Raw genomic sequence first — 13,454 nt, forward strand, 5'->3', positions numbered from 1 at the left:
TGTATACAGTGCCTCCAGTCAAGACGACAGTTTTTATCAGTTTACTGACATTTACATTCTTAGGCAAAAGCATAAGAAATGTGCTCAGGAAGACCTGAGCTTTTCATGAAATGTGTCCCTTTGGATGGCAGGTTCTCATACCCAGATGGGTACAAACACCTTGTTTCCATACCAGGAGTTGAGCCTCTGGTTTCCTGTTTCACATGCAATACTAAAATGCAACCTGTTCCACTAGAGGTGTGAATGCATCAAATGCTCAAACTTTGAGTGTTTAGCAGTTTCTCTTTGCAAGCAAGTCTTTTGATGGGAGAACTGTAACACTAGTGTCTTTAAAGAGGATTTTTGGAAGTTGAAATCCATTCATACAGAAGTTTATTTTAAAATACCTCATTGCAACACAGCAAAACTACTTCAGTGCATGTGCCAATCCTGGGCTTTCTGTTCATTGGGATTTCAGCTTCTTAAGAATTACTCAGTTTTTAAATCTTCACTTTACCATACTTGTGTTAAAGGAAATTTACTTTATTTGAAGAAGGTGCTTATTGGGGAAGGTGTGACAAAGAAATTGATCTACACCACCTAGAGTGGATTGGGGTCCTTATCCTTTGGGAACAGAGTTTCCTGCCTAACTTACTGGTAACTGAATTGGAAGTTTATACAAATTTTTTTTTTTTTGAGCTGCTGGCAGACCTTTTCTTTACTGCAGTGTTTTACAGTATTTTAAAAATCTGCCTGGTTAAATTGCCACAAGCTTTACTTTTTACTTAGGGTATTAAATTGGTGAGCTGTTACTACTGCTGGAAAGGTGTTGATGTGAGCTCTCAACAGGTATGCAATGGTGCTTTGCATTTTTGTGTTGTAACATTCCTGTAAGACTTGACTCTTTTCCTCCTTATTGGAGAAGGTTAAATAGTACAAAATTAATACATCTGATATTTATTGCTGTACCTATTCCATATTTGTTCATCTGTAAATGTAATACAATATGAATTCAATTTCCCCATTTAACACTGCCAAAGGCAACTATTTAATAGCAAGTACTCATTATTTATGTCTTTCTGTGACTGGGCTGCAGTCTGAGGTGCGACTCAGTGCTGCGCTGTCGGTTTATCCGCTCAGGGCTGCTTCTCTCTGCCGCAGCAGTCAGGTTTCTACATCTTGTACCGTTTTCAGAGCTGGAGTCCAAGGATAGGAGCAAAATCTCAATAAGCAATACACTCATTACTAAGCTAAGCAGCATCAGTGCCTGCTCACACCACAGTAAATGATATGAACCATGTAAATACAATGTATATTTGTATAATGGGCAAATGTGAAATTGTATATTTTAAAATGTAAAAAAAAAAAGAGCTTTAAAGATTTTGCATCTGTGTTGCAGTGGTCTTTTTTTTTTTTTTTTTTTTTTTTTTTTTTAAAATTAAAGCTATGTTCTGATTGTCCATCAATGAACCTGATGGGGGGACTTATTTTCCACATGTCCACTATCCATCCCAAGAAAGCTGGGAAGATCTGTGTTTAGTATCTTTAGCCTTTATCACAGTTCTCTGTAGTCACCCATCTGTATAAATTTTTTTTTTTTTTTTTTTTTTTTTGGGGGGGGGGGGGGGGGAATGCTACATGAACTTGTGGTTCAGTATATTCCTTAATGGTACCAGAAGAAGAGTTGCTATTTTAGACCAACTCTTGAGTGTTTTGTGCCCTAATAAATACTGCTATACTATAAATGCACCCAGAGAGCACTTTAGTGTCGGCGTTCTTCCTGAACAGTCTGTTTTTGGCATGTGGGAGGAAACCCACAGGAAGAACGTACAAACTGCACCCGGACAGAGGGGGAGCCACATCTGAACCTGCAGCCGCCCAATGTGAAACCTTTTCATGGAACTTGTCAGGCATCAGTATTTGCCATCAGGTGTGTGGGTGTGTGTGTGTGTGGGTGGGTGTGTGTGTGTGTGGGTGGGAGAGAGACATAGGTTGGGGTCGTGGTGATCTGAATCTGCAGGCCTGGCCTCCTACTTGGAAGTCCCAGCGCAGCATGGAAGGGGCAGCCGGTGTCACGGGTCGTGCCCAAAGGAATCGGGATTGCTTTCTGAGGGCAGCTCTTCCTGGGTTTCCCTGCAGGGGGTGGGCATGGATCTCAGTTGTAGCGGTTGTGTGTTTGGATCAAACCCTGACCACCTTTCTGTGCCTGTGCTCTGGCTCTGGATGTTTGATGTGGCCTAAATGGGTTTATGAACCACCTGTGTACTTATAGATATTTTAATTGGTGGCTATTTAGAAAGAATAGTTTTTATTGAACAGCTTGTTTAAAGGGAATATTCTAGAACTGACAGCTGAGTTTTAAAACTGTGGAAAGTCATCTGATGTTTTAATCTGGGAAGGAAACTATGAACAGATTATCATTTAATTCTGCATATTTATTTTTAATGAAGATTTTTAATGTACAAGGAAGTGCTTATGTGGCATGTATTTAATTTTAGTTAAACAAGTTATTTTTTTTTTTAAAAAAAAGGAAAAAGCAGAGCAACTGGTAATGTAGTGATTAGAGCTGCTGCCTTTGGTCTGAAAGGTTGCAGGTTCAAATCCCACCTGTAGCTGTAATAGCCTTGAGCAAGGTGCTTACCCTAAAAATTGCTCCGGTAAAAGTACCCAGGTGGGTGAGTGTAGGTGGGTTGACACTAAGTCCCTTTGCAGAAAACTACTGGGTAAATGTAAGTTTTTTTTTTTTTTTTTAAACCTTCTAGGTAAAAAGAGTACAATACAGTACTAGTGGAAGGAAAGTGTGAGCAGATTAGATGAAGGTCATTAAAGCACATATAGGTTACAAGGTACAGAAAGAGGAAGAGCTGCGGTTACAGAGGCGTCGGTGCCGCTCCCTGCTGCCTTCGCATGTCCAGACAGGAAGTGTGTGTTCGTACTGCGGTCGATTCGAAGGCGAGATGCGACTGCGAAACCGACCCAAAGTGTCTTTTCCAAGCTTTGACAAACCAGCGAAAATCCATATGGTTGGATGGAAAACACTGTTGGTCTTTTTCAATAAAGAGCATCGAATAAGGGCGAGCGCTGGAGGGAGGGGTCATCGGGTCACACACACGGGAAACGGGTCGTGTGCTGTGCATCATGGGAATTCATATGTTGGTGACGACACCCTGGATGCCGCCCTGCATACTTTGCCTGCTGGGAACTTTGTCTGGGGGTGTGGAATAGACATTTATGAAAACCGGGAAGGTGATGGGGGACGGGTGACTGGGGGGGGTTTCAACAGCCGCCCCCCACCTCCAAACATCTTAGCCCCCGACAATGACTCTGTTGTTTGTATGTTATTGCGAAGCGATGCGAATGAGGGTCACCCCCCCATGGTGGGTGAGTTCTAACCCCCTGTACACCAGCGATTGCAGACACATTGCCCCCTCCACACCCACACACACAAAAGACCCATAAAGGCAGTGAATATGCACACAGTTTTCACAGCCATTGTCCTCATTCAGGCCGACTCAGAAGGAAAGTGTCCCGTGAGGAATGACGAGTCTCTAAGGGCACAAGTGTGAAGTCCAAATGTTGCGACGCCCGTCTTCAGGCCACTTGGAAATGTTTCGGAGGAGGAGGCAGAGGGAGGAGTGGTACGGCGGCACAGCGAGTAGCGCTGCTCTCTCACAGCCCCTGGGTGGTGTGAGAGGATGTGGGTTCAATCCCCTCACTCTGTGTGGAGTTTGCATGTTCTCCCTGTGTCTGAGTGCTCTGGTTTCCTCCCACACTCCAGAGACATGCTGTTCAGGTTGAGTGACAGAGAGAATATGCTTCACCGATGTATGGATGAGTGACCCAGTGTAAGTAGTGTATCTAGCAGTGTAAGTCACCACGGTGAATAAGATGTGTGGGCTCATAACACTACATAGAGTTCATTGGAAGTTGCTTTGGAGAAAAGTCTCTGATAAATAAATAAATGTACATTATTTCTGACGATGATCATTTCATGGGTCTGATGTGGGGGGGGGGCAGTGTGTGTGACCTGAAAAGACCCCTGATTTACTTTCTGCAAATTCCTTCCAGCTTGTTTTTGAACTTGTATTTAAATTGTCATAATGATCTGACAAATTGTTATAATGATGTGTTTTGCATATATGTTTCTGACAAATTAAGATTAATTATATTTTACGTCATTTCTATTTTGTGATGTTGTATCAATATGTAACCACTAGGTGGTAGTGGGTCCTTGTGAAAAATCCCACTTCCACGCTTGGCCATGGTTCAGGATATCCCAGTTTCCCCCCCAAATCATTTTCTATTTTTCATATAACTGGCTTTATAACGTTTTGACCAATACGGTTACGATATCGAGAAAATTCTTGTATTTTGTCTTCTTTGGTTACCGATTTTGTCGCGTGTATTATTATTTTTGGCTGCTCTGCATCTTTTCCAGGAGCTTCGGCTCAAACAAAGGTCTGACTCCCATAAATGGCCTGATCAGTATCTACTTGAGGTACAGCCAAAAATCCCCTCTTCACATAACCACCTGAGACCCATCCAATCTTTTTTGTCCACTGTAGAGGACATGTCTTAGGTGTGCCCTCCAAACTGTATGTGCTACAATACTAAAAGTCCCAATGCATCTTATAGGAAACTTTGTGTACTTTAAAATGATGATGACCATGATTAGAGGGTGGGAGGGCTTGGATCCCTTTATAGCGATATATCCAAAAACTGTATTTTTTTGTGATGGGGCTCAGGAGGATATGAACCTGCAAGCCTTTGGTTCTGTTCTTAACCACCACGCCCTGTGTCTCTGTATACATTTTTGCCAGATGTGAAAATTCATTCCCTGTGGAGGAACGTCTCCAAATAAACCCAGCAACCACCTTGAGATTCTTTCAGGAAAATGTTTTTATTAAAATTCATATACAAAAGGAAACATCTGATGTTAGGCTGCTATAAAATAACAGTATGTACACGATATAGAAGAGTGGAGCGGACTTGTCCCCACGTGTGAGAGGAGGATGGTCACCAGGCAGGGAAGCGTCACCGGGAGACCGACAACAGATGACAGTGTACACAGAGCATGCATCGGAGGCTGGCCAATCATAGGTTCTGAGTGCTGCAGAGTGGGCAGGGCTCAAGAGATGGCTGGCCAATCACAGGTTTTGAGCGCTGCAGAGTGAGTAGGGCTCAAAATATGGCTGGCCAATCACAGGTTTTGAGTGCTGCAGAGTGGGCAGGGCTCAAGAGATAGCTGGTCAATCACAGGTTTTGAGTGCTGCAAAGTGGGCAGGGCTCAAGAGATGGCTGGCCAATCACAGGTCCTGAGAGCCACAGGTTGGGCTGTACTGTCCACGGAGGACAGAAAGCTAGACTGGTTCATGGTGTAGGATGTTTTTTTTGAATGGATAAAATATGGAGGAGACAGAAGCTTTTAAGTCGAAGCTGTTGTGTTGCAAAGTTCTCACCTGTTGGGAGACATTGAGCTCTTTGTGTTCACAAGGTTGTGTGTTATGAGCCCATGAGTGTTGAGTTGTACTGTACACCTTTACACCTCTGTGGACAGTTACTCCTTTTTCTCTTTTTAATAGTAATGCAAAACATTTTCTCAGAGTAAAAGTTGGTATAGATTATACATTTTTAATAAAAATATAAAGGGTAAACACTTTGGGACAACATTTATCAAATTTCAAGTATATGCAAATAAAAATATATGGATTTGATACCTCAAAACAAATTGTCATTAAATAGATTTCTGTGATTGTGTTTTCCGCCTTTTCATCAATTTCTCCGGGAAAGTCATGGAGCCGACGTGGTCTCCTTCGGGCTCCCGGGCCACCAACATGCGGCACGTTTGTCCGTGACGACACCGCAAGGTGCAACCGTCACCAGAAACAGCAGCACCTTCATCGACTATTTACACACATCTCTGCACAGGAGGAACAAAATTAATGGTCATGAGGAAATATTGACACAGTGCACATCCAGGGAGGAATGTATTGGAGTATAAAAATAAATCACAATGCCACAGGTGACACTGCGTCATTAGTGTCGGCAGCTGATCTTCTTCCCGCTCCACCTTTACGTCCATCAGCATTTGTAAGTCAGTATTTTTGGCAAACCGGTTGAGCAATTTGTTCGCCGGAGGTCGACCGTCCTTCACTAGCGCTTCTGGACACAGATGAAAAGGAGGAGTTTGGAAATGGTCACTGGGGGGGTTGGGGTGGGGATGGATTTAATGGGTGGTCCAGCAGGGGAGCTGTGCGAGTCGCTGTAAACACTGGAAACTGAGGGTTTGGGGTCTCCCAATTGGTCAACCTTCCACCACGTGTGGCAGACATCGGTGTGGCCCACTCTTGCCTAACAAAGGTTACATCACTTCCTCCCTCTGAAATACATCCTGGCCCTCTTCTCCATCCTCGAAAAAAACTCCCGTCCTAAAGGCCCACGCAAGAAAATGAGAAGAAAAGTCTTTGATTCCCCCCGAAGGGATTAGCCAGCGCACGGCTCCTGGTTTCCTCGGGCTGCTCAAAGCTACTGCCTCCAAAAAAGGATTGTGGGATACTTTCTGTGTCCCTGTTTAAATGCCAAAATAAATACAGTACATTAACATTTCACCGGTAAAAAAAAAAAAAACTCCATAAATTAGACCGCGCCTGATCCCTTAAGCTCTGCGTGCCGACGAAGCCCCTCACAGATAAAACTCTGGTGCTTCCCTTGCGGAAGAAGAAAAGAAACTAAAATTCGTTCACAGGGAAGATTTCTCGCCTCTCATCTCAAACGAACAGCGAGGATCTAAGTTTAAAGAATAATAGAGGACGCAGGTAGCGATGAGGAGGTGGGTGCCCCGGCAGACTGCCGCATCAATGGGGGTCCTGGCTGTGGCTGTAGTTGTGGACGGCATCCCTGTAGGTGAGCACGAACTCAGGCTGATGGTACAGCTCTCCCAGCACCTCGAACTTGGGACCCCATTGGCGCAGGCAGTCGTAGCTGAAGGCAGCGTCGGGCGCGATCGAGCCAAGCGAGCTGAGGCTGCCGGCGGGCGAGGCTCCGCCCTCAAAGCAGTACATGTGGTAGGTGTCCGCCGGGAAGGCCTCGCTGTCGTTATCTGCCTCCCACACGATGCGGGAGACGTAGCCCTTGAAGTCCATGGGGCAGCCGGCCGAGTGGGGACAGGCGACGGCGGCGATGGCTCCGCCCGGGTGCACTTCCTCCTGGGAGCCCTGGGACGACTTGATGAGGGGGGCAGTGGTACAGGAAGAGGACTGCGATAGGCTGGAGCCCAGGGGTCGCTTCAGCTCGGTGATGTCGTAGGCATTCTTGAGCAGAAACATGACATGCTTGAGACAGCATCCATAAGACAAACAAAAAGCTTTAGTAATATTAACAGATATAAAATGCACTTTGTTCCATAGAGTTCAGTCTTTAGTACACCCATTGCTCCCTAAATGGGTTCATTCCTTCCACAAAAACAAATTCTCATTGTCAGGGGGTTCCACTAGTGAAAAACCTGGCTCTTGGACGAAGAAGATGTCAACTAAACTTAAAAGTTAACCAAAATACAATGATGCATGACAATGATAACTCCAAGATATGTAACAATATTTGTATCAAATGATTCAATTCTGTAACTTAACGTTTTTAAAAGTGGTATTGTGTTGTGTGGGAGAATGAATAATTTTAACACCATTAAGTGTCACCTTTGCATTCTTACTTGTAAACTGCAAGAAAAAAACTAAAATAATGTATTCAATTTTACAAAGCTGTACATGATTTAAACAATTCAGGTCATATTTACATCCTTATACACTTAATTTCTAAAAGTCTGTGTTCAGTGTGCTATTTTGGTTGTGAGCTAGGTTTACCGCAATCAGCGCTCTGATTGGTCGAGAATGTCAGTGTGACAGGAAGTAGGAAGTAGGAAACAGGAAGTATGTACAGTAATTGCTTTTGTGCACGTTACAGAGCGAAGTACACGGTAGGCAGAGAATAAATTGTTTTGTATGTAAAGTTACCATGTTATCGGGAAAAAAAATGCTGTTACACTGAATAATATGCCTGTCGTATAAAAAAGGTGTGTGTCGTAAGGTGGTTTTTTTTTTTTTATTGTGTGTGTATGGGACCCCATTGGAAGAGGGAAGGGTATGCTGAGGCCACTCCATCAGCCATCTAGTGCTGCCATCTAGTGGTCTCAGAAAACTGCTCTGTAAGTAAGATAAAGACTAGATTTTTTTTTTTACCATGGTTAAAGGTTCAGCACCATTTTAGAGGATGCTGGATAATGAGTATCAGCTGTATCAGACTCATTTGCAGATGTTGTCCCGTCGGTCGGCGTACCTGGTCCTGCTCGCCCCCGCCCTCCTCGTTGTAGTTGAGGATGTTCTCTCGGATGTCCTCCCAGCTCTCGTGCTCCGCCGGGATGTGGTACACGCCTCTCTTCTGGAACTTAGTGCGGCTGCCCTTCTGGTTCCACACGGTCACGGCGACCAACACAGCTGCGGGGCGGGGGGTGTAGAGGATATGACACATCGCAGCGGAGTGGAGTGTCCCTGCCTGAACTCTCAACCCAAATGCGCAGCCCCTACGGGATGACAGCAAGTGCTCCTTGTTCTTCGCACCCCCCCCCAAAAGCGCAGGCGCTTGTTTATCCACAGCTGCTTTACGGATGACAACACGCATCTCTTCTCTTTTTCAATTAGGAGCGGTGAGAAGCGGCAGCCGACAGTCCATGGGGGGGGGGTTCACGGAATCAATCGGATTACCTGGTGAGGAGCGCCGCGCAGCCCAGTGCCCTGGATCAGCTTTCTTTGCATCTCAATCTTACTCATGTGGCGGTGAAGGGAGAGGGACGGAATTACTGAAACTGAGAACAGAAGTCCTACCCACTGGTCCCCCACATCGGTCCCACTCATCAGTCTCACCAACTGGCCCCACCAACTGGTCCCACCCACTGGTCCCCCACATCAGACACCATCCATCAGTTCTACCCACTCATCATCCACATCAGTCCCACTCACTTCTCCTGACCCATGGTCCTAACCATTGCCTCCACCCATCGGTTCCACATATCAGTGTTACGTTTCTCAGAGTTTACCCAAAAACCCCTGTTCTGCGCTTTTGCACACACACCTCAGCACTGTCCCAGTCTTTCTCCTGTGTTATCAAAATGACCGCGCTGCCTTTTATTGCTGCCGTTTCGCTACCAGGTGAGGGAATAAGGGTCGAAGCTTTTGTCTCCATAGTTACCGAAGAAGACGAGCAGGCACATGCTGATGGCCAGGATGGAGCTGGGGCTGAGGGCGGCCAGGCGGAGAGCCTTCACCTGGCTCACCTCGCACCACTGGCCCCGGAAGCCGTCTGGGCAGCGGCACTGGAAGCGCTGGGGCGACTGGGCGAGGCACGTGCCTCCGTTTCGGCAGGTAGAAGGTCCACAGGGAGAAGGGGCGCAGCGTTGGAGCCCCGACGCCTCATCGGGCACCGTCACCTGTCCAGCTGGGCACCTGGGCACCCAGCAGGCAGGGCAGAAAGTCATGAAAGTAAATAAGCAGGAAGAGGTAGAGAGACTAGATGTTTATTAAAAAGAAGCTGACAAAAATGCGACGAAGCGGCGCCGTGTAATTGTACTGAATGTTCGGCTCAATGGGGCCCCCCTCTGGCGGCCCTGGGGCTCACCTGCACTCATGCTTCCTCCACAGGTCGACGCAGTAGAGGGGGCTTCGGCAGGGTGCGGCGCTGCAGGCGTTCGAATGGCAGCCGGGCAGAACGCCGCGACGCTCCAGCACGCCGCTGAATTCCGTGCTCTGGCCGTCCAGCGGCAGCGAGTGTCCATTGAGCCTCACGTCTCGAAGGCAACCTGGGGGGGACACGCGCTCAGCCTGGCCTCTGAAGCTGCCTCTGTCTACAGACCACACTCAGTGCACCGTGGGGAGGTAGTCATGATGACAGCTTACCCTGGAAGTCTCCCTGGGGGTGGCGGAAGGGGCCACTCCCCAGCTGAGCGCCGGAGGGGTGCAGCGCCGCGTCACGGTCACGCCCCAGCACAGCACTGGCCTCACGCGCCCCGCCGCCCTGCTCTAGCCGCAGTGTGAACAGGTTGTCATAGCGCTGGAGGCTGACGAAAAGCCACTGGCCACGGTCCACCCGCTGACCGGGCAGCTGCAGAGTGTGGTCGCCATTACCCAGGTTGGCTCGCACGCCCAGGTGCCCGTCCACCACCTACCGAGAGAGAGACAGAGAGAGAGGAGCTGGAAGAGCAGTCACTGCATGGTTAACATCATACGCAACCAAAGACAATGCACTTTAACAACCCTGCCATTTTGGACTGTCTTGGCTAATGCTTACTTTAGGGACCGTGCTCATACGCACAGTTGCTGCTCAACCAAACCTGCCTATACTTTTAAAATAGTTTTTTAAAATCAATTTAGGCGGCATGGTGGCACAGCAAGTAGCGCTGCTGTCTCACAGCGCTTTGGTGGTGTGAGAGGGCATGGGTTCAGTCCCCGATCAGTCTGTGTGGAGTTTGCATGTTCTCCCTGTGTCTGTGTGGGTTTCCTCTGGGTGCTCTGGTTTCCTCCCACACTCCAAAGACATGCTGTTCAGGTTCACCCACAGTGTGTGAATGAGAGAGAGAGTGTGTGTGTGTGTTCCGCTGATGTATGGATGAGTGACCCAGTGTAAGTAGTGTATCTAGCAGTGTAAGTTGCCACGGTGAATAAAGTGTGTGGGCTGATAACACTACACAGAGTTCATTGTAAGTCACTTTGGAGAAAAGTGTCTGATAAATAAATGTAAATTTTGCAACTCTGCTGCTTAATTTTAATGTGTGACGTTATCTCAACAAATTTATACGAACATAACTATACTGCATATTGCCTTTTCCTCACTGCATCCAAAGAACTGAAACGGTACCAGTTGTGTCCCCCAAGTGAATGGTTATTGGACAAGTGTGGTCGCTGGCGATGGTTCTGTTCCTGACACTGACATTAACGGGCCAGTGACTGTTACGTATGATAAGAGGGAAACACATCTGTAGACTGTCTATACAAAGAGAAATGTATGAAAGCAATAGTTCTGTTTTTGTCATTGAACCCATCTGCCATTCCTCTTGGCACGGCTGTTAGGACCGTGATCTCTACAACTGTTACCACACTTAGCGCTCCCCAATAAAATCCTGTTTCACTGTTAGATTCTGAATTCCCTATCCAAGTCTTGCCACCTAGGGCTTTTGAAGGATCACTTGCAGGAAAGAGGGGAGAAGATAAAAGCGCAGGGAGAGATTATGGTTGTTTATTTATTCTGCTTTTGTATTATGCAGCAAAATGAAGCGAAGCAGCTCAGCAGGTCAACACCTCGTAGCACAGAGTGACCGAGAGGGGACACGCAGCTACACTGACTCTCCAGCCTACGGCCAGAACTGGAACTGGAACTCTGTTCATAACTTGTTTTGTTTGTAACTCCAAAGTTACAAGTCAAACGTTCAATGATACAGATTTCCCACAATTTATCGTTTTAAAACCTCATATATACCTATAATAAAAGGTACTTTCTATTATTATTATGTGGGGGGCGCGGTGGCGCAGTGGGTTGGACCACAGTCCTGCTCTCCGGTGGGTCTGGGGTTCGAGTCCCGCTTGGGGTGCCTTGTGACGGACTGGCGTCCTGTCCTGGGTGTGTCCCCTCCCCCTCCGGCCTTACGCCCTGTGTTGCCGGGTAGGCTCCGGTTCCCCCGCGACCCCGTATGGGACAAGCGGTTCTGAAAATGTGTGTGTGTGTGTGTATTATTATTATTATTATTATTACCTCCAGAGTGATGTGCTGGTTGGCTTCCCTTGAGGACAGGGTCAGCAAGCTGCCATTGGGGCTCCGGGTTCGAAGCAGCAGCTGGGCGTGAGTTCGTCTCGAGGTGCTGCCACCCCGCAGTTGGTAGCGCAGCATGCTGTCCCTCTCAAAGGACCACTCAGGGAGGGCTGGGCACGGGAGCAGACAGGATGGGGTGCGGGTCAGGGTATACTGCCCCCTAGTGAACCGCAGTCACAACTACTTCCGTTTCCATTCACTTTTTCCTCCAAAGCAATTTAAAGTGTTAAGCTAATAACACTGATTTACCAATTTATACAGCAGGATTATATCTTACTGTACTGGCGTAAGTACCTCGATCAAGGGTATTCCAGCATGCTGTGGGATCCAAACCCTGTTCCTAGCCACAATACCACATGCAGCATATATGCTATGCCCTTCTGCATCCTTGGTAATGTTAAAGATTAAAAAACACTACTGACTGAACACACGTACATGTACACACACGCATGCTAGGAGTTTGAGTACTCACCTTGCTCGCACTTGTGTCCACTGAAGCCTGGGTGACAGTCACAGCTAAACGAGCCCCACTCCCCCAGGCACTTGCCATGGATGCCACAGGAAGGCCCCCCAGCGGTCAGACACACCCCGTCCGTGAGGCTGCACCCTGGAGTGCTGTTGAGGCTCTCGGCAGGGCTGCCAAGGTCATATATCTGAAGAGCAGACAGAGCAAAACCCCAACGGACCCTTTAGCTTTGCCGTTAGAGCACTAGCCTGGTGATCTTGTACACCTGGGGCATCTACACTGGCTCCTTGTGTTATAAATAACTGAGTCACCATTTTCAGAGATTCAAACATTTTTCCGGATATTTATTTACTTTTAATTGCATTTCCTTCACTTATCTGCCTAAAATTTCTTCTTTGTTGCAGAGTGAAAGTGATCGCTGTGTGCCCACTGAGCCAATAGGTGGCGGTAAAGAGAACTTAGTTATTTTAAATTAGTTTTAATTTACATTTATTCATTTAGCTGACACTTTTCTCCAAAGTGACTTACAACGTTAAGATTACAATTATTTACACATTTAAAATGCCAGGTAATTTTTCTGGAGCAATTTAGGGTAAGGATCTTGCTCAAGAGTACTACAGCCTGAGGTAGGGATCGAACCTGCAACCTTTGGATGTAAAGGCAGTAACACTAATTATTACACTACCAGCTATTCCTGTTCAATAAACTGAAATTTCGAAATGTAGTTTTCTTCCGTTAATGTTACTGCTACACCCATTGCTCACCCGATGGAGTTAATTTGTTCCACTCCATTGACCCATCAAGCAAATTCCCCTTCTTAAATGGCCAAATGAGCCTTTTCCATTGTTTGACTTTTATTTATTTATACACTTATCATCTAAATGATAAAATGATTATAGCCAGTACCAAGAAATGCGCAGGACAGTACAGCAGTTTTGCAAGAGAGGTGTCGAATTCCCGTTATTTCTAACAGAAAAAAATAAGCGAAACACTTTATTTAAAAGACTAAGACCTTTCAGGTTATAAAAGCTGTTTAATTATTAAACAATTGAGCTAATACTTCCATGTTTATACAGTTCATTTCAAAAGTATTCAATATGCTGTTTTGCTGTTTTAGTAGTGAGTTAGGTTTACCACAATCAGTGTTGTGATTGGTTGACAC

General features: G+C 46.4%; 1 protein-coding gene across 1 annotated transcript in view; it reads right to left on the reverse strand.

Moving 5' to 3' along the window:
- Window positions 1-5,746: 5,746 nt before the first annotated feature.
- LOC108940568 (neural-cadherin) overlaps window positions 5,747-13,454 on the reverse strand; it is a 103,781-nt gene continuing 96,073 nt past the window's right edge. The window contains exons 27-33 of the mRNA XM_029260063.1: window positions 12,299-12,479; window positions 11,770-11,936; window positions 9,921-10,185; window positions 9,643-9,823; window positions 9,217-9,470; window positions 8,308-8,465; window positions 5,747-7,289 (exon numbers count right to left, since the gene is read on the reverse strand). Of these exons, the coding sequence (XP_029115896.1) occupies window positions 6,834-7,289; window positions 8,308-8,465; window positions 9,217-9,470; window positions 9,643-9,823; window positions 9,921-10,185; window positions 11,770-11,936; window positions 12,299-12,479 (1,662 nt within the window). The 3' untranslated portion in view covers window positions 5,747-6,833. The remainder of the gene's footprint in view (window positions 7,290-8,307; window positions 8,466-9,216; window positions 9,471-9,642; window positions 9,824-9,920; window positions 10,186-11,769; window positions 11,937-12,298; window positions 12,480-13,454) is intronic.

This window comes from Scleropages formosus, chromosome 18 (assembly GCF_900964775.1).
Source record: "Scleropages formosus chromosome 18, fSclFor1.1, whole genome shotgun sequence".
In the NCBI taxonomy this organism is placed as follows: Eukaryota; Metazoa; Chordata; class Actinopteri; order Osteoglossiformes; family Osteoglossidae; genus Scleropages; species Scleropages formosus.